This window comes from Semicossyphus pulcher, unplaced genomic scaffold (genome assembly GCF_022749685.1).
Source record: "Semicossyphus pulcher isolate SPU_LCO1_2020_fin unplaced genomic scaffold, fSemPul1.0.p SCAF_2, whole genome shotgun sequence".
NCBI lineage: Eukaryota > Metazoa > Chordata > Actinopteri > Labriformes > Labridae > Semicossyphus > Semicossyphus pulcher.
This window is the reverse complement of record NW_027211693.1, coordinates 6,836,902-6,858,413: the sequence shown is the minus strand read 5'-3', so window position 1 is coordinate 6,858,413 and position 21,512 is coordinate 6,836,902. Positions and strand designations below refer to the sequence as shown.

Below are 21,512 nucleotides of genomic sequence, written 5' to 3'. Positions count from 1 at the left end.
CACAAAGTTGATCCTCAAAACGTAAGGGCCAAACCGTTTATCACTTGCATATTCTCCTTCATTAAAGTCAGTAGGAGCACAGCCTTAAAGTTCTGTCGTTTGTTGTTGTCAGAGCCAGGCGGTGTCACTAACAAGGCCAAAACAGTCTAATCAAATATTTCATACAAGTCACGGTGAGCATTTGTATTTACAGCTTCACCTCGGGGGCTTCAAAGTAACTTTTTGCAGTTTAAACGTGTTTACATCCGCTCTTCCTCTCCACTGTGAGGAAAAGGATGCTGCTCATTAGCTCTCATTTAAGAATGGCAAACCAAATTTAACACAGGGTAAAACAGAGATCACACGACACTAACCACAGGCGACATCGGGCGCTCTGGTAATGTTGCCCCTGCCAGCCGTGCTGAACTGCATTACATTTAATTAAAGGCTCATTTATACTGAATCCCTTTAGAAATTAAAACTTTCCCCAGGGTCGTCTCTTACCAGCTGAGTTGAATAAATCTATTTCTGTCACATTGCTAACAACACAGGACAGAGCAGGACTTCTAATTCTTTAGAGGCCAGCGCCTCAGAAATGTTAATGTTGCTAACATGAGGTCCAATAAAACAGGGAACTTTTTAGTTACTTTAAGTTTAATTATTGCATTTCTGTAACCCTCAGAAGATCCTTAAAGCGCTTAGAAATGTGTACCTCATTTACACCTTCCAATCATCCTGCTTACTGCACTGTATGGTGCGTTTAAAGTGTGCTATGGGCATCAGGTAGCATGTCTTGTTTTTAGCGGATTCTAGAAAAACATCAGCGTCAGACCAGCTCATCTCTTTCACACTTTGGCTTGATATTTCTGAGAGTCTTTCAGAAATTGTGCATTTAGCAATTTAATGTAGAAGCTGAAATAGTTTAGAACTACTGAACATGTAGATCAATGAGAATGATTCTTTTAAAAGTCAAAACGTTTTGCCACGTCGCCATTGGAATCCATTTTTTCTGTCTGTAACATCAAAGTGGTAATCTAGAAGATCTCAGTTTCGTTCTCTTTGGCGGCACCTATGGCGATAAACGGTAATTGCGGGAGCACACTTCCAAGATATCCAGACTGTGTTGCATGTCACTATTGATTTTCCTGGCTGACGGTCGCTTTCCTTTTTAGACTGTTTGCTTCATCTGAGCGTCGAGTTTGTTTCTTTTTCTTTGGATTTTCACTTCTTGTTGAAGTTGTATCTGTAGTCATCCATCTTTTCTTTGTTTGTTCAGCCATAGTAGATTACTGTTTACTCGTAGGCGCTTAGCTCCGCCTACCCTCTCTGGCAGACCAACCACTGCTGGCTGATGGAAAATGTTTCACTAACTGGGCGCCGCTTGTGATTTTTTCAGTGACTGTCACCACAGACACCCAGTCAGTAATAATGCAAATGCATAGGCTTTCATCAGTGGGCCATAGGCTCAATCATTGTGTTACCTCATTCGGCGATAGATAGTGACTTAACAGACATTTATTTACATGAAAATCTTTATATCTGCAAGCTAAATATTTCTAGGGATGCAAAATATTTGCATGTCTGTGGTAAAAGGCATTGGAACTAAATAGGTCTAATTAAGTGAACCATTCTGTCTGTTCTGCCAGTTGGAAATCCAAAATAATAAGAGTAGGCGTAACAAGATGGTAATTAAGCTACAAGAAAGACTTGAGGGTCTGTGCATCAATATTTGGGAAACTGGAAAAAATGAGAAAAAATATCAGCATATCTGTTTCTGGAAAAATACAACACTTCCTATTTATCTCTTAACTTCACAGCCACTCTGCAGATGAGAATTGTTGTTGGTGTTACAAAGGGACAGCAACCAGTGGTCACTTAACATTTAAAAGTTGCACTGAATGAGTTTTTGGCCGAGCTCTCCTTGTAAGTAGCAAAACAAAAACGTAGTTTCCACCAGCCTGCTTTCCTGAGCACTTAAGGAAGACAATGGAAGGACATGGTGCTGTGACGAGTCTGCAGAGTGCACTCTTCTCTTTTATGACCATATAAACTCCCACACACTGCTTATTCCCAATGTAGCTATATTGTCATTGTGCTATTTAGATTTGATTGTATTTTAAAGATTGCAGTAAGTGAGCAAAAGGAAACTCTGCAAGTGACAGGCGGCTCTGTTTAATAAAACCCCCAGCCCGAAGCAATCGTGCTATTTCCTCAAACACAAACAGGGGCTTCGTGTCTGTTTGGAGTCACTGAGGTACTCCAGGGATGTCTCAAGGTGAGCCACAACAATAAGAGAAGGCCCCTCTTGATAAGCAATCAGTAAGAGCCGGGCAACACAGAGAGCAACATCAACAGCATCAGTGAGCTCAGACCTTTTCCTCTAATACTCAGGGGAAGTGGTGACAGTTAACCTGAATGGAAAATGGTCACAGAGAGGTGAACGCAATCCCATCTGCAGCCCGAGCTAGAGTCAACTAGCTCAGTCCTTTATACACACACACACGCACATGCACACGCACGCACACACATACCCACCCACCATGTTATTACATCCGCTGAATCCTGGAAGAATAGACCGATTTTCTTTGTTTTTAAAAGGTTACAGAAAAGCAATACATATCTGTGAAGCAATATTGTCACAGCACGGCAATTTTTTCTTTCATAACTTAGTTTCATGTCTTAAAATTCAATAGAGCTATAGTATTACAGCCAACAAGTAAGAACAATAAAGAAATGTATAACCATGCCTGTCTGGGATATCTAAGTAGCAGCTTCTTCACAGGGGTTTAAATGTTGGTATAACATCGAGAAGTCTCTAGAAAGTCTCTGCAGCATGGCAGCACGACACTGAAACCAAAATACTGATTTGTCACAGTTTGGGGTAGACGGTAGCTCAGTCTGTAGAGACTTGGAACCGGAGGGTAGCAAGTTCTAGCCCTGGTACAGACCAAGCATGGGAATTGAGGCTGGTAGCTGGAAAGGTGCTGTGTCATTTCCTGGGCACTGTCGAGGTGCCTTTGACCACCGAATCCCCCAACTGCTCGAGGCGCATGTCCTTCTTCTTCTTCTTCTCCTACTTCTTCTTCTTCTCCTTCTTCTTCTCCTTCTTCTTCTCCTCCTTCTTCTCCTTTTCCTACTCCTCCTTCTCCCTTTCCTCCTCCTTCTTCTTCCCCTTTCTCCTCGTTTTTCTTATCCTTCTCCTCTTCCTCCTCCTTTTTCTCCCTCTCCTCCTCCTCCTCCTCCTCTTTATGACTTTGGATACAGGGATGTACTTAGAGCTTCAACGTAAGGAACAGATTCTGTACCAAGCTGATGCACACACCGCTAGGATAGTAAACTAGACTGAGTGTCTGCATACATGTTTGTCTGACAGTCTGCTCAGTCAAACATTTCGGCTGCATGTAGATGGCAAGATGACGAAATGAAAGTCACAACGGAAAATTCATCAGCAACAACTTTGTAAAACTTATTTCACAACTACTGACACTATTGTTTTCCTTTTAATCCATTACTGCAATTAAGTAAACCAGGTCATTTATATACAGGTTGCTTCAGTGCATGTTTCATCGAGTCTCTGTTGTGGATGATGCTGTTTACTGTCTTTTTTGGATTTCTCTGGAGGAAATAGTCAAAGTCACCTTCATGTTGCAGAAAACATTTAGTGAATTAAAACAAATCAAATGCGTTTTGTTTTCTTTTAAATCCATCCCCCTTCCAACAAATGTTAAGTACCAAGATGTTAATCGACTAGAGTGCGTGACCGTGCGATTCAGGCTTCCTCCAGCTCCAAACCCAAAGCTGTGTGAGGTGTTTTATTAAACAGTGCCTTACCTTTCTTGCATCATACTTAACACAAACCCCAGCAGCACAAACTGTGAATAAAAACCTCTTTCTTCCTCTTTTACCGTCTGCTCACCGGAGATTGCTGCTCTCTCTAAGATCCTCCTGATCTGCTGCCTTTTTTTGTGTGAAAAGAGGCAAAAATGGCAAAAACTTGTGTGCTCATTCCAGCTCTCATGTAGACTAATCAGCATGGAGAACGCCTGCGTTTTTTTTTTCTGGTAAGAAGTTGCCCTGTTAAAAAACGTGCTCAGACAGCGGATACGTCGTGTAAACGCTCCGACACCCTCGGACATGTAATTGCCTTATAAATGAACCTCTGCAGGAGGTGTTTTTACGCTCCAACAGGCACAGGCGGTTTAAAGCCTGCAGAGACACAAACATGCCAGTTTCACCTGCTTCTGACAAGTCGGGTTTCAACAGACGTCGTCAGCGTTAGCCGAAGCCTCCTGAATAAAGTCAATGAGAAAGATAATAGAAACATGCTGCTCGATTGCAGGAAGAACAGAAACATGTAGATACAGTTTAAGAAAATTAAATGTCTATTAACTTTACACAAGAGAAACCTTTATGAGAATTTACAACATAGCAGCTAAATGCTCCCCCCCCCTTTTGTGTTTTCTGCACAGGAGATACAAAATCAGAGGAGACGGCTCATAAGGAGGCAGGAGAGGAGAAACCAGAAGAGGACAACGACTATCACCGTAGCGACGAGCAGGTAAGCCCTCACAAACTGATACACAGAGACTTATGCTTCTCATTTCCTCTCTCCAGCTCCTCTTAAAATGACGACCACTATAGAAAAAGGTAAACAGGAAGATGGTCTTTATTTTCTTTGTGCAGGTTTTAAGATGCCTGCGTCTTTCCCAGTGCAATGCCTGTTTTAATGCTCCAAAGATATTTTCTACCCACCAAAGATGGTCCCTATAAACCTTAAAACTAATTTCAAACATACATGAGGACTTACAAAAAACTGCTGCCTCCTCTTGCACAGCTGCAGTCCTGATGTAGTGGACTTAGTCAGAAAAAACGCAGGGTTATCTATAAAAAAAAAGTGTATTATGGCTTTACAAAACTGTTAACAGTGAGGTCAGAGGATTATTCAAGGTAACAGGGACATTGTTTTTTAAAGACCCCCTCCAGTGAAAGTCCAGTGTTTAACCTTGTAAACATCTCCATGTGGTGTTCTTCATGTGCTACAAGACATATCAGGGACAACATCAGCAGTCATCTCCATGGCTGGGCCTGTCTGCTTTTAAACTGCAGTGCACCAAGGACAGGCTGAACAACACGTTTTCAGATTGGCAGGTTTGAGACGTCACAAACCTAAGGAGCCAATCCAATTAATGGACGGGGTGACGCTATGCATATCATTATGTGCAACCAGCCAGCTGTAACGGTCGTAATTTTTGCAAACTCACTACTCACTACTAACATTAACGTTACTACTACTAATTACTACATTTCAAGCTAGCTGCCACTAAATGATGGCAGAGATGTGTTGATTTGTGATGTGGGTGGTTGTAAATTTGCATAGAGGGCGGGGACTCTGCAGAATTTTTAATGAGGGAGAAGGAGAAGGTGCTTTGGGAGGATTTTTACAAGGTAATTAAACGTATTTTGCAGAAAAAACATATCAGACACAATTTATTATTTCAAGCACAGCGTTTTATATGTCTTAAAACATGACTGGAGCTGGTCTTTTAACTGTGCGAGCGCCACAAATATAGTGTTATTCCTAATATGAATGGTATAGATTCAGAAATATCACTTCGACATCGAAGAACAAAAACTATCTGCATGGTTTATACACCACAAGAGGAAAGTGAGAATGTTTTTTAATTGTAATTTAGGTCAACCTCTCTTTCATAATAAACCAGTTTTATAATCTACATAGAAACTTGGAAGGCTGTACACATTGTTTTTCCTTTAAGCAGAGATTAGAGGAGGCAAACTAGATGAAATAATTACAGGTTACAAAGCAGACTGTCAGGAACAAAAGCACTAAAGGAAAAAATACTGTTGGTGATAATTGTGGGTACAATTGCCTTAAAAGCCTGCACATCAATTATTGCCTTTATGTAAGAGCCCCCCCATGTGATTTAGCGGGCTGTTTTACAATTACTGCCTTCTTTTGTCTTTGGTGTTTGGGCTGTTTGATTTGTGTAGACACCGCAGCGCCACAGCACTGCCAGCCGCTGAACACATTCAAAATTTAAATGGGTTTTCTTGATTTCATTTGTATTCTGGCCCAATCTCACGCCCTGCAAAATGACATTAATAATGCAGACAGAGAGAGGAGTTATTGTTGTGCTGGACAGACGCAACAAGAAACACAGGGAGTCTTCCCTGCGATGTGGGAAGGTCTGAAGAAAATTACTTCAGCAGCATTTTAGTTGTTTTTAAGATGGAAAAAAGCAGTGACAAGCCCATAGTCTCCAAACAACCAGCACTTTACTGCCATGTCGGGTAGGCAGCCTGCCCCAGTGAGGGTGAAGATCGTGCCCTTTGGATTTTCAGCACCGGTGCAGAAATGCGCTCAGAATAGCTAATATGGCAGCCGGTGTGAGCTGAATACAGTCATGTCAAATGTCACTGAGGAGGTGGAGGAGGAGGCGGAGGGAGGGAGGGAGGGAGAGAGCCGAGGAATACAAGATGAGTGATGAAAATGTGAGATTTACCCGATTGCGATGGAGAAAAGCCCTGCTGATGAAAACAAGTCACCTTGCAGGCTGGTGAGGTGTTAGAAAATGTATAATGTAATTCTCAGGGATTAATGATGGAGGGGTCGTGTGAGTTAGGAGTAAGAAGAGGAAATGTGTGTGTCTCGTTAGAACAGATGAGAGGACTGTGAGGGAATAAGACACAGGATGCATTTTTCATTTGCACATAAAAAAAAAAACGTGGAAATGTGTATCGTGATATGCAATCGCAACAGACCTCACAGATGCATCATGACTTACCTGAAGCATCTGACTTGATTTGAGGAAGCTTCTTTAAACATTTAATACGTAAAATGAACATAAATGCAATATTTCCAGTGATGACTATCGCTTATGATATGTTGTTGCTTCCTCTTTCCTGCGATGGGTTATCAATACCCAGTTTGAAAATAGGCACACTCATCTCCAAGAGCGAACTTCTAATAACTGCAAAACGGTCATGGTCACAGTCATATTCTGGACAAAAAGGTGAATTGAATGCTGCGACATCAGGCAATGCACTGCCCTAACTGGTCCAATGCATGTAAGCACACATTCCCTGCAGAAACACGAGAGGAGCTCTTCTGTTGTCACCATCAGACTCATCTAGATTGAGGATAAAAAGGATTTGCTGCTGTGATAACCTCACAGAGTTGTAAAATCCTTCCATTAACCTCTTGGTCTATGTCAAAATGGGAGGCAGCAAAGGACCTTTGCACAACACAGGTAACCTAGAAAGACACCTGGAGAAGATTGCCTGAAGATTATCCTTAGATTGTGCAGCTGCAGATGTCCCACCTTTTAATATGGAGTTATTAGGAATCATTTGGATCATCGAGAAATGCTTTAGTGACAAGTAGGTTTGGGCGATACAACAATGCATACACTTTTAAGGCGGTGCTGTATCGTTAACATAGATATAAAACTGCATGATCTTTATCGCCTATGTCTACAGTGAGGTATACCACTTCTCTGTTCACCTACACTGACTTTCAGTCAGTTGTAAAGCAGTTAAAAGACAAGTTCAACTGCTTTAATGCTGTGCTGAAGAGCCTTCAAAGCCTTTTCATGTCCAGGGTTCAGCATCCAGCCCTGATTGTAGAAAGATACGATAATGAAATATTAAACTGTATAGGAAAGGCTGGGAGTGGTGAAGAGAGAAGACTGTGTGACAGATTTCAGCAAAAGCAAAGAAAAGAGAAAGAAGTCTAGAGGGATGATGACAGCGGTTGCAATCAATAAGAAGGGAAATAAGGGGCAAGATGGTCCCGGAAAGCTGCCAAACCCCTCAAAGAGGTGTCACTGAAGCTGTTTAGCTACAAATAAAAAAATGGCTGACTTCCAGAACACTTCCCTGCTGTCTTCTGGCGACCTTTCAGAGTTTAACCTTGCGTCATTAGAGTGCGAGTGGGACTAAAAAAGCAGCGACACACCAAAATACAACAAGAAGAAGGATAAGAATAGAGCCACAATTAATCAGAGGAACCTACTCAAAAAGCAAAGCATGAGGTAGCAGAGTTTACTGATGAGGTGAGAGATCTGAGGACGAGGTCACCTTCAGCCTCCGTGGGCTGAGGAAAGGTTTTGTAAATGTAATAAACTACAGCTATTTTGGGCTACTTCTGAGAAATTGGAGAACGCAACTTTGTTCTGAATTATTAATCGCGCCTTGAATTCTCAAAGCCTGATTCATCCAAACTCGATACTTTCTTGTACACACAGACTTTAAAAACACAATGCTTGCAGGTCTGAGGCAACATGTCTGCTGGTATTCTGTAATGAGCCCATAAAATAGTGATAAGCTTTCTCTGCGTGACACCAAAAACACACACATGATGTTTTCGTGATGTGCCTCACTGTTGCATCAGTTTGTCTGTGTGTAGCTGTTGCAGGCTCCGTAATGGTGTCACTAATGTTTCTGTAATGCAATGGAAACTGCCGTCGAGCCGCTGTGGAGTCCAGATCACCACCAAGGCTTTTATTCCACATTACGAGCCTCCCTTATTGCCAGCTCCACCGGAAAGCAGATATATTACTGTGTTGCTCTTTGCTTATAGAAGGGCAGGTGGTGCACTGAAGCGCAGCCAGTGTTTACTCAAGAACAGAGCTGATTTCCAAGTTTAAGTAGAAACCAGAGTGATGTTTGTTTCTCCTGTCTCAGAAGAGAGAGATAAGAAAAGAGCGTGACAGAAGGACTCCCACTAATGTCTGTGTTTGATATGTGGGGGTGAGAGCTCAGTGGCAGTAATGCATTCTGACTCCTGCAACCATCGTGTGCCAAAGCCACCCACCGTGTCACCCCGGGGGGGGGGAAACAAGAGCACAGGCCAATGGCAGTGACAGTTCGGTCGCATGAAAGAAGCCAATAAGCAAAACAACAGAGAGACAATACTGGTTCAGTGGGACGTGCAGAACAAGCATAACAGGAAGTCATCACCAGTGCCGGGCTGAGTGAACCAGCTGTCATGGCGGTTTCCTTTCCTAATTTTCAGGTCCGTTGTTGGGCTGCACAATTCCAGCTCATGTACAAATTCTGCATCAAACTGAGACTTAAATTTTGGTCATTTACTTAAGTTTGAAGCATCTTTGCATTGTTGCATCATGGGTAATTTCAGTGTGTCTTAGGAAGTTGGGTGGATAGGGTGTGTTGCTCTGTACTGCATCGCTTTTATGCATGTCTGACTTGACGCTGGACAAGGACGGAGAGCAGCAACGTTATTCCTCTTGGCCTTCATACACGTATCATGCTGCACTTTGTGCCGTTTTTTCTGCCGGTTGAACCAGTGACTGTATATGTAGATGGATGACGTGTCTCCATCTGCTCTCATTGTACCAAATTGAAGCTAAATTACCCCCCGTGACTGGCTCTGCAATCTTGGTCATTTGGAGCCAGAGACTGGCGGGTGGAGCTGCCGTAGCCACTTCTGCTAACCAAAACACACACTTAAATTACTGAAAAAAACAGCAAAGATCCTGCACACCGGCCTGTTTAACAGCTTCTTTGTTGGTGGTCTGAAGCTCATGTTCACAGATATGGAAACTTCAGTGACTGTAGTGATCGTTTTAGTTACGTTTCCTCTCACTGATCCTCCTCTACTCTGCTAATCCAGAACAGATCGGCTGCAGGAGCCGTATTTGTCAACAGAGCTGTCAATCATCCTTTTTAATGCATCAAATAACTAATTAAACGTTATCATGTCAGAAAAATGAACACTTGGACATAAATCAGCATGATGAGAACTAACTATAATGACAGAAACCATGTTTGAGAAAAATGTATTTGACGTGTATTTGGATTTTATAGTTTGACTCATGTCCCATCTGTTAACATGGAGGAGGCGGGCTTTATGACCTATGCTCTCTTTCTGTTTTAGCGTAACAACAAGCAGCAGAGCACGCATTTTAAATGTCAATCGTAATCGTGGGAAGCCAAAGTCATGATCGGGATTAATATTCGATTAATTGTGCAGCTGTAGTCTGCTGTCATGAGAGATTAGTGGGAATAATAAGTAACTCTTGGATCCTTTTTTGATCATCTCATGTTTAGCTGCAAGCTCAGAAACTACTTCAAAATCAGCAGCAGATTCTTTGCTGTTTTTAGACTTTCTAACAAGACCAACACTTTAGAAGCTAGCAGTTAGGTGAAGCAGCAATTCTAATCACACAGCAAGTTATACAGTTTTTAAAGGATCCTTTGGTTTTAAGTTGGCCCAGAGGAAAGGTCAAGGTCAAACATACATTTAGAGCACTTTAGAGCAAACAGGGTTTTCTTGGAGGAATATTATTTATCCTCTGTACTTTTTCAAACTTCAATAAAACTTGTTAAATGGATGTTTTTTTTGTGTGTTTCCTCTAACAGGTCAGCATCTGCTTGGAGTGCAACAGCAGCAAGCTTCGAGGTCTGAAGCGAAAGTGGATCCGCTGTTCAGCACAAGCCACAGTCCTCCACCTCAAGAAGTTCATCGCCAAAAAGCTTAACCTGACATCATTTAATGAGGTACAGATAATCACACGCTTCACCGGGCGAGACGGCAGCGTGCTCAGAGGAAGCCACTGCTAGATCTGTCACATGCTTAATGTAGTTTCAGCTTCAGCTTTCAGCTACACGAAAAGATGTTTAAAATCTTCACTAATGTTGAAAATGTGAGCGAGCCCACACGTGACGATATATAATCATAGATTTAACAGTTTTGTTTTTATAGTGTGTGGAGAGTAACGATATAACTAACAGCACACCACACACTAACAGATTCATTCACCAACAACAAGAGTCCGACTCTCACAGCTGGAAATCTCACTAAATCTCTCGCGGTCAGACGAGACTTTAGAGTAAACAAACATGGCGGACAACGGACCGGAGGAGTGGCGATGGTAGTTTTTGGACTTTTCAGTAAAAATTCAGGAAGAAAAAACTGGATGAAATCGTGGAGATGGCGTGAACATGGCTGCAGTTGTTGTGCTTCCTTCTTCAGTCAGCTTGCTTCCCAATTGGCTATCGTTTCGTTTCACGTGCCAATCCACAGAACAGATCGTAAATATTGAACATGTTTAATAGTTCAAATCAGTGCGACCGCGACGCTCTTCCGAGCAGATTGGAGGAAGTAAAATCTCTCTTAACATCCCTCACACCACATGAGCATATGGACAGATCATCTTTAGAAGCATCAAAAATCAAGACAAGAATTAGTCCCAAATTTGCCTTGATTATCTTGTAGAGTGTAACCCGCTTTAGCTACCTACATAAAAGCATTTGATCAAGGATGATTATCTAGCTGAGGTGATTCTCTTATATCCAAAGGATCTTGACTGGGTGGTGAGACACAACGAGTGACCTTAGGCTGCATTCATACTGCAGGCCTTCATGCTCAATTCAGATTTTTTGGGGTCCCTGTTCACATCTATTTTAGAATGTGACCCAGGTAAGATATCAATGTGAACAGAAGACACGAGAGCACAAACAACAATAACAAAAGACGTCACATCCGCTGACATTCGTCTTCTGTAAAACATGGATGGCTCTCGGCCGTTGGGACTTTGGATGTTCATAAACTTTTGTGCAAGTCAGCGACATCTCCATCAGAAACGGGCAAAACAGACCAGAGCGGTAATTTCTCTCGAAATATTTTCAAACACACTTCGGTCGCAGTATGAGCCGTCAAGTTTTGATTGGATAGAGGCATCTCCCCATATAGCAATTAAATCTGCTATTTCGCCGTCTCTCCACTGCTGCGTCGTTGTCCTCCATGGTCAAGCGGAAAAAGGAAGTCTTCGTCTTCTTCTTTAGAATCACTCCTGTAATGTGCATTTTACCAAGGCACGGTGGACCAATTCCGATTTGAGTGTCCCAGTTCCGAATTAAAAAAATGCGACATCATGCAACTTTTTGCTGTGGACACTGATTTGAAAAAATCTGATCTGTGTTTTTAAAACAAATCTAAAACATTTCGTGACCAAACTGAGTTTATCTTTAGATTACTGCTCTCAGCCATCTTAATTCCAGCGCTTGACAAAGAACAAGAACAACAAAGTATAACTGCATGTTTTCTTCCAAAGTGGATTTGCAGCATTTTGAAACAGATCTCTTTAATCCTTGGCCTTTTGTTTCAACGTCTGTGGAGCACCAGCTGGGCGATGTGGGCTGTGTGCATCAGAAAGTTTAGCTACATGACACGAGGTCAGTTTGTTTGATTCTCCTGCTCTGACTCATACACGGACTTTTGTTTGTGTTACATTTAGCATGAAACCCTTATGATATCTAATTTATATTTATTTAGCATTAACGATCGCTCGGCGCAGCAGGGAGTAGCTGTGGGTGATCATTTAACAGATGGATTTTTGGAAACGCCGTGAATAATCAGCACAGACGCCTTCCCGTCTTATTTATATATTTTTATTTTCGTCTTTTTTTACCGGCTGTCACGGAGATAAGTGGGAAGGCTCCATCATACCGTCTTCCTCCATAGCGGCCCCCATAGCTCCTGCAGCAGCCATTGTTGTCCTTTCTGTTGACTATCAAAAGCTGTTGTTCAGACAGATTCTGTTTTCGGCGCTGAGCATTACAGCACTTTGTTCTGACAGAACAGCGCGCCATTTACTCATTCCTCGTGTTTGTAAACCCACCGTCATGGTCCTGTCACCCATCTAAACGTCGCTGCAGGAAGTGAACGCCTTGCTTCAAAAATAAATAGAAGAAGAAATGCTGCTCCCTAATCTTTTAAAGTGACTGGCAGATGTGAGAATCGTATGTTAAACACTTTAATCTAAACAAAGTCTGATGTTCCCTTCTTTAAGTGATTCTTTTTTATTATTCGAAAAGTCCCGAGCAGCTGAAACTCTCTAGAATCCCACAAAAAGACGACCTTGAGAAAGGAGAGAAAAACGTTTATTTTCTTCCTCTCTCTTCTTGTTTATCGACTCATTGCCCCTCAGGCTCACCTTGGGAGCGCTCTGGGGATCCTGAACCACAGTTTTGGAACTTAAGAGAAAGCTTTTATTTCCGTCTGAACACAGTGTGCAACAAATGTCTTTATTGTTTGTGAGGGGACAACTATTGATTATTTGTGTCAAAATATTGTGAAGAACGCCTCTTACAATCTCTCAAAGCCCAAGCTGACACATTCAGACGGCTTGTTTGATGCTACAAGCTTTAAGATATGGAGTTTAATAAAACATTGAATAAAGAAAACCAGTAAATAATTACATTTAAGATTATAGAAAAACAGATTGTTAGCATTTAGTGCTTAAAGCTCCTGTGAAGAACCTTCGGTTTGTGTTGATATTGGCGCCCCCTGTGGACAAAGCCGTGCCTCTTCTCTCTTTGCTGATTTTGTCCTCTACATCCCTGGTTCTCAACTGGTGGGTCGGGACCCAAAAGTGGGTCGTGGAGCTGATTTCAGTGGGTCGCGGATATGTGCTGCGCTTTTATTTTGAGGGAGATGGGTTTCCAATGATGTGCGTGCGACTGTAGTTGCATTTATGTTGTACTTTTTTAGTTTATTTTTGTTGAAAAATGATGAATGAATTTTAGAGGAAACATTTTCCTCTCGCGCACCCTTGCTGGTCATTTGGGTTGACCATCATACTGTTGTGTTTTGTGATGATGATGACATACTGTGATGTTTTGTTCCGTCTCACGTCCAAACTGCACCATTTTTCATTTAAAAAATTTGAGTGGTTGAAAAATTGCCCCCCCCGCCAGCAATTTCGGGCATTAAAAATAACTAAAGAAAAAATCAATGTTGTTGCTGATGGTCTGGTTTGCTTTTGTTAGTCACAGAGTAATCACAATTAATTCCAGTCTGTTTCATAACCAGTGAAAAACTCCTCACATGAGCTTTAAAGCAGAGTCGGTACACGTTTGAAGGTTTTATAATACATAGTGTCTTCTCAGTGCTGTGATGCAAAACTTTGTGAACATCAAGGAGGAGCAGGAATGTTCTTCTTTGTAGTTAAATTCTGAAATGTCTTTTATTTTGAAACACTAACTTCCAAGATGAAATCACAGCTCTTCATTCCTCCCTCTGGATTATTCCTGGTGTCTTCCTGAACACAGATCTGGACAGTTTCCACATCTCTCTCTCTGATAGACGCTGGTTAATCAATCAGCACGTCCTTCCAGAGCCAGCAGGTGACGCTGTGGCAGTGCTCGTTCCCAGCCTCCTCTCTCCCTCCCTCTCTGCCTCAGAGTATTGATCAGCCGATGCAGATGTGAGGCGCTGCTCCGCAGAATATCAATGTTGACTTCACAGGAGGAGCGGTAGATTTGGCGAGCCGGCCTCGTGTTCAGTATTGAACTTTCTGTGTTCTCTCAAAAAGCCCCGCTGCTGCACACGAGCCAGGGGCCACTTTACGGCAAAACGAGCTTCCCCTCCAAGAGGCTGTGATGTTATAACTCAGACAAATGAGAGCAGAGCGGCTGAGTATAGACGCAACTCCAGTTTCTGCATCACACTGCTAAAACACAGAGGCCTCCAATTAGAGTTTGTTACAGCCTACGCCTGCTGTACACCTCTCTGTAGGGACACTGAGGTTTCTCTCCAGCCCGGTCCAAAGCTGAAGCACTCTGATGTCAGACATCGATCACTAACGAGCTCTTTTGTTGTCTTTCACAGCTGGACATTTTATGCAACGAGGAAATCTTGGGAAAGGACCACACGTTGAAATTTGTTGTTGTGACAAGATGGAGATTTAAGGTAAGGCAAATAATGTTGTGATCGCTTTGTATAGCCTTTAAAGAACCGTTACATTTAAGGTATATTCCTGTATAACAGCACCTCAGCTTTGTTGATTTGTAAGACTAATATGATTGTATTCATTATACAAAGGTAGGACGTATTTAGATGCTGCCACTTCGAGCCTGAAATCAGTTTCTCATCTCTCTGTGATTGAGATTCAAGAGATGAGTTTGAGAGCTCTATTATGCACTTAAGGAGCAGTGTTTATCTCATTAATATTTCAGCCGGCTGAGTTGAAAAGTTAATTTAAACAAACTGCATTAATGATGGAAATCCTCGATCAGTGGCAGCTTAATGGTCTACGAAATGAGAGCCCTGTGTTTTAACCTCTTCATCCACGCGACCTTCTCTCTAAAGTGTCTTAATACTATGATCCACAAAAACAACAACAACCCGCACTGTGAGGAAACAACATGTACCAACAAATCTACATTACTCAGGGTATTTCAGGGGAGAGCTATGAAGCCATGACGCGAAAGCACTTAATTACAGTAAGAAAGAGAAAACAAACAATTGGATGTTTACTATAAAAACACAAACAGAACTGCTTTTCAAAACAGCTCAAAAGTTAATTGGTTCATATTGTGAATCATAATGTTTCACTTTTACATGAGCTAAGGATTTCACAATGAAGCCAAGTTGTGAGTTTAGTAACGCCATCTTGGCTAACTCAACTCAACTTTATTGATTTATATAACACCTTCATACATATATATATATATATATATATATATATTTATATAAACATGCAGCCCAAAGTGCTTCACACAGGAACAAACAGACGGAGAATAAGGAGCAAAAAGTGACACAATAGATACAATTTTGAAAGAGGAGAAAAACATACAAAAAATAAATAAGTAAATAAATAAGATTAAAATAATAGAAACCATTAAAAAATGAGATGATAAAAAAAAGCAGATATAAAGCTATAGTAAAACAATGATAAAAATTTCATAAAACTAATTAAATATGATGCTAAATTAAATTTTAAAAATGGCGAGTGAGCTTGGCTAAAGCTCCCCAAGTCCAATAAACAGCAGATTCACCATCTTCTTTGTTGTGGGCGTGGCAATCCTGAAAGGGGCTTTTATTTCTGATCTAATCTATAAACTGAATATTTCAGTCTTTCTATGATATGCTTACCTTTGGCCTTTAAAAGTACAACAAGCTTCTATTGTAAGCTAGTTACCCTGATATGCTAACATAAGCGGGTGGTTAAATAGTTTCCCAACAGTTTTTCCAACGTATTTTTGGTTTTGAAAGGGTGAAAGAAAGAACACATCACCTTTTAAAATCTTTGAGAGTCTTTTTTTTAAAAGCGGGTCCCATCCACGCCCTCCACATGCGCATGCTTGAAACGACAGGCGTGGCTAGCTTAGGTGCTGTTGGTAAGCTAATTGCCGTTGTAGGAGGGACTCAGCAAAATGTCTTTTAAGGGATCACAAAAACTGCTCCTGCTGAGGTTGTCTTTTTATCTCTCCCCAGAAATCCCCCCTCCTGCTCCATTACAGACCCAAGATGGATCTGCTGTAGCTATAACGGACACAACGGTTGTTTTTTTTGTTTTTTTGGGCCCAGTGGCCGCGGACTGTGCCGAAACCTTTTTATTTATGCAAAGACGATCAACCAACACCAAGCAAAACACCCGACGGTAAAAGTCAACACAAGCCAGCAACATCGGGATCTATCGGGGGGGTAGGGAAAGGGGGACAAATACAACACAAACTGGCAACCTCCAGCACAGAAACTGCAACACTGGTGTGTTTTTAGGAACTAAAACAACCTTTTTTGTCCGCTACATCCTAGATATGTGAACAAAGAAAAAAAGAAAAAAAAAAAACAAATGGAGAGAAAGCATATATTTATACTTTTGTACAGAAGAGACACATGGAACCAAGACACTACTGGTGCTCTGTTTACACGCAAACAAGATGTCGGGAATCACATGACCGTCTTTTTGAGCTTCATGCAGATTTTATCCTCCGGAGACAAAGACTGAGAGGAGGACGTTTTTTATAAAAGGTGTTTTTTTTGTTTCCCTTTCACAACACACTCGACACGTCTTGGGAGCACAGAAAGTATATGGAAAAGTTATATAACAGGCATCAATTTAAGCTGTTTATCAAGTCTCTGAATCTTTTTTTATTGTTTTCATTTTGTTGACTTTGTCTCATTTGATATTGGGTTCTTGATGATTGTCAATTGTGAATAGGCTAAAATGTTTTGTGTAGTAATTTATGTTCTATATACCAATATTGTACATAAAATGTCATTACAGAGAGAGAGATTGAAAGAGAGTAAGAGAGACTTTAGACTGTTAAAAAAAGAGAGTGGATCCCAGAAGTGCTATCTATATTTTGGGCGATAAGAGGTGATAAATTAGGATTTTTAAAGACAGACTCAGTATCAGTATCAAAATATATAAATGCATCTTTATGTTGTCTGAGAAAGACACGAAACAAATATATCAAATCCTCTGCCACTTGTGTGTACGTGGGGTCTGAAGTATGTTACGAGAATTTAAGGCAGATAAGAAGAAAGCTTCCGAACCATCCTCCCATCCTCCGTGCTCCTCATCTCACCTGCCTTCTTTGGAATACAGCCTCCTTTGACGTCATTATCGACCATTTCTGTCTTAACAATAACGCTACACGAAACACTCATGTTCCAAAATGCCTGCAAGGGATAAAAACGCAATATTTGAGCAGAGAACTTCTGTATTTTAATCACACCATGCACTCCTTTATATCCATCCGTGTGTCTCTGCAGGCTTCCAGCAGAGCACTGATACGCCCACATGTTTACAGCTTTTAGGATGAGCTGCGAGCAGCAGATGTCGTGCCCTCACACCCTCATGCCATGCATTTCCTTCTGCTATGTTTGTTGGAATTTGACTGCAAAACTCTCAGAAATGCAATAGAAAAAGATGCAACTAAAAAATACACAGTCTCACTTGTCTTAGGATGCTCCACCAGGTTGCAGCCCTGCTATGAACAGCAGAATTTAGTATGAACCTTTTCTTGCCCACAGGAAGTGAAAAGAGATTTGTAATTTGAGAACAAAAAACTTAAACAGTCTGTTAAACTTTCTCTTCAGAGTTTGAGCTTCCTCACTCCGAAGCACCACAGACGGGTTAGCTTGATAACACGAGTGCAGATAACGGACGTCTCATTGTTGTTTAATGATGTTTTTCGGTTACTCCTCACTGCCAGTTGGAGTTGCACATGTGCAAAGAGTTTCAGAGGTCAGGCAAATGTTTTTTTGTCACAAGATCAGTAAAAACTTTGAATTCTTTGCAGGATAGACTTCGCAGTCTTTTTTGAAAAATTAACTTGCAAATTCAGGTTTCGCACAGGGACTGAGGGTTTTTTTCTGAACATTTTGATAATGAAATTCTGGATAAAATGACTGCTGTTTGGTCATTTGGTGCTCATAAATGTGCGTTTCTGATCTTAAGGAGAACAAGCTCGTTCTTACTTTAATGGTGTGACTCAGCAAACCAATGTTCTTTTAACAGATACATGTCTTAAACTCACAACATTCAAAACAAACTGTCTTTAACGTTGCCACAACTGGATCCCTGAACGCCTCGTCAGACCTCAAGTAGTATTACCTCACTGTCCTGCGACAATTATTAATCCTATGCGTTGTACCTGCCCGCAACAAGCTGTTGTGTCTGTGTGTTCCCCTAAAGGGTTCCTAGCATCATACAAAAGTTAATTTTAAAGCCGAATCTTTGGAACAAAGATCAGGAGAATTTGGGATTTAAAAGTGGAAACATGTTTAGGAACCCTGCCCCAAAAGGACCTATGATGTGTGTATCAAATGAACGTTTTTATAGCCTACAGGTCTGTTACCTAACCAGCTCAACCAAAACTCCTGAAGTCTTGGGTGTCATATCTTCATGTTTAACTTCATAAGCTTTTAAGTTCCAACGCCCTTTAAACAGAAACATTTGTAAAGGGTTCATTGCTTTTGGTTTTTGTCCAAATTTTGGTTCCTAAAATCCTGGAAAGTCTTGGAATATGAACTCTTACAACTTTTGCATGATAAGAAAAATACTTTTTTCAAGCAAAAGGTTAAAAAACAGAAGAAAATGTAGCTGATCTACTCTCAAACATGATTGAAAACCAGAAACAATGAGCCCTAGCAGCTTGTCAGTTTCAGACCTTGTTGAAAATCCCCCAGATAATGTAATCATGTGCGCTTTAATGTCTCTGTAAGTGCAGACGTGCTGTTTTGAAGGCTTATAAACAGGTTATTATTGAAATAAGACCAATGTCAGTTACTTCTCTTCACTCTGAGGACGTCACAGCGATCTGGTTTGCTATTGTACTTTGGGAAAATGCTATTTGACCCTCATATGAGACATCCCAAATGTCAGCCACCTGTACCTTCAGTCTTCATCGTAGTCCTGGTCATGTTTTAAGAGTTTTCACCTCATCGTCTCTCCTGTAACCAGCCAGTCTGTTCCTGATGCTATCTCCTAAATGTGCAGAAGCTTTGTCCTCAGGTGATTAAGCTGTAAATCTCCCAACAAGGTGCTACAACAACGACGACGACAAGCAGAAACATGGTTTCAACTAGTACATGTCTGTATCAGAACACTGCTGTGTGCTGTTTAGGACTGGCACTGAAACAAGAGAACACAAAAATCTGATGTGAGACAGTTTTGATTACAACACAAGAAGCTGCAGTGTGAACAAAACCTTTCACGTCCTCTCTCTGTACCTTTTGAGTATTGTTCCAAGAAGCCTGTGATCTGTGTGACGGATTGGAGAAACCTGATGGTCTTTGTCACAGTGACGGTCAGATATCATCTCTGCCGCTGGTGCTCTCTTTGGTGCTACAAACTTCAGACTTCTTTGGTAAAGATTGAGTCAAAGACAGAAACGCACTGTGCTGCAGAGTTCTGCTTTGCGCTGTACGTCATTGCTCTCGAGTCCTCACGTGTGTGCGTGTCAGAGCCGTGCAGATAAAGGAGGTGCTGGCTTTCTTTTGTTCCTTCTTCTGTGATTTGTCAGGTTTGGTCCGACCACTCGCCCGGGCTTGCTCTGGAAAGCAAACAGAGAGGTTTAATAAGAACTGTGACGTCAGATGCTGTGAAAAGTAAAAACATGGTGAGAAATTGGGCATGCTGGCTGCAATCTCCTGCCTCACACTTATTATTGGCTTCTCTGGTGAGATTTCTGCACCTCTTCTGAGTCTGGTAGCTTTCTCTGCAAGTGCACATCATCCATAACTAGAATAAAAATCACATTCAGTTGATTTTGTGTTAAAATTCTCCGAGTTCTCTTGTGTTCTTGGGAGATTTGACTTTCTCAGAGTGCGTGCAGGCCGTGTAGTCAGCTGACACCAACCTGCACCAGAGTGGATCAATGTTCATGCTTTTTATCGGCACCAACATTGAGACGTCGACACGCTAAGAGGCTTACAGGAGGCTCGGCTCTGCCTCGTGTATCAGATGCGAAACGGTCTCTGGCGTGGGGGAAGGCCGGGATCTGTCAGAGCCTCGGCTCTCGGGCCTCATTTTCTCTGCCCTGACCTTGAACGCCTGTCAGCTTGTTTGTTATCTCCTGCATGGACCCGTGTTTTCGCATCTCAACGTAGACTGTCAGTACCAGAAGAACGAGGTATACCGCGAGTAAACAATTTATCTGGGCTGCTTTGTGCACAGTTTCTCACAGAACTTGGAAACGTCTCTAAAGGCAGCAGCATTCATTTCAAGCTTGTTGGCAGCAGAATCATTCCTGGCAACTAAAAAAAAAGCCTCTTCTGTGTTCCCTCCGCTGTAATAAGTGTCCACTCCGGGAGTGTGATAGCTTTCTTTGTTACCCCGCTCATTCGTTTCCTTCATTTCGGAGTCCTCCGTAAAGCCTGGTAATCTCACAGGCTGGCTTTGTGTGTGCGAGACCTCGAGGGTCACTCAGACGGCTACATGGACTTAAACGCACTCCAAAAAATATATGTGTTATATTGTCTGGCTGGAGTTGCTCCGCTCTGCTGCTGCAGCTGGTGCCTCCACTGAAAAGGCTGCCCGGCTCTGAGAGGCGCCGCGCTCAAGTGCACTGAGGCGCGTCTCCGCGGGTGGTGCAGTTTTGAAGGGCAAATGAAGGTTAAATTATGGATTGTTTTAACACTCGAGGGCTGTGACTGTTGCGTTTAGAGATTGTTCACTGGTGAAGGGATCAGAAGGGCGGCTTCTTCAAAGACGCAGTAGCTGAAAACGACTTTGACTTTGTTTGTGCTGATTTAAGAATGTTGGGATCAGAAATTTGGGAAGAATCGGTCAACAGCTGCGAAAACCCAAGAGCCATAGCAGATGTCATCAATAAATCTGTCCATTTTTTATTATTGTTATTTATTTGTGCTGAAAAGTGACTTCTGCAGTTGTTTCTTGAGAAGAGATTTTGCTCACAAATTTGTATTCCTCCTTTTTTTTTGTGAATCTTACAAAACGGCTTAAATTATGAATCTGCGGTTGAACTCCCTTTTATTCCAAGTGTGTGTCTTTGTAAAACAAACGCATAACTGTCTGTTTTTTTTAAGTCAAGTGCAAAAAAAAAAAAGAGTCAATTGTGTGAATCTGGCGATGTGGTTATTGTATTTGCAAGGAAAATGTGCAATATACGGTTCTCAGATGGTTCCAGGTTTCAGCGTAGAACTCCAATATTTTGTTTTTGACTGTTTTTCTTTCTTCCAGTCAGTTCCTCAGGTCACTAAATGCCTTCTGGTCCTGAGGGTGACCAGGAAATCT

The 21,512-nt window shown here is 41.7% G+C and overlaps 1 protein-coding gene across 1 annotated transcript in view; it reads left to right on the top strand.

Moving 5' to 3' along the window:
* The window catches only part of LOC138598296 (polycomb group RING finger protein 3), a 68,242-nt gene extending 49,451 nt beyond the window's left edge, over window positions 1-18,791 (top strand). The window contains exons 7-10 of the mRNA XM_069670054.1: window positions 4,449-4,537; window positions 10,381-10,518; window positions 14,633-14,713; window positions 16,241-18,791. Of these exons, the coding sequence (XP_069526155.1) occupies window positions 4,449-4,537; window positions 10,381-10,518; window positions 14,633-14,713; window positions 16,241-16,288 (356 nt within the window). The 3' untranslated portion in view covers window positions 16,289-18,791. The remainder of the gene's footprint in view (window positions 1-4,448; window positions 4,538-10,380; window positions 10,519-14,632; window positions 14,714-16,240) is intronic.
* Window positions 18,792-21,512: the final 2,721 nt, after the last annotated feature.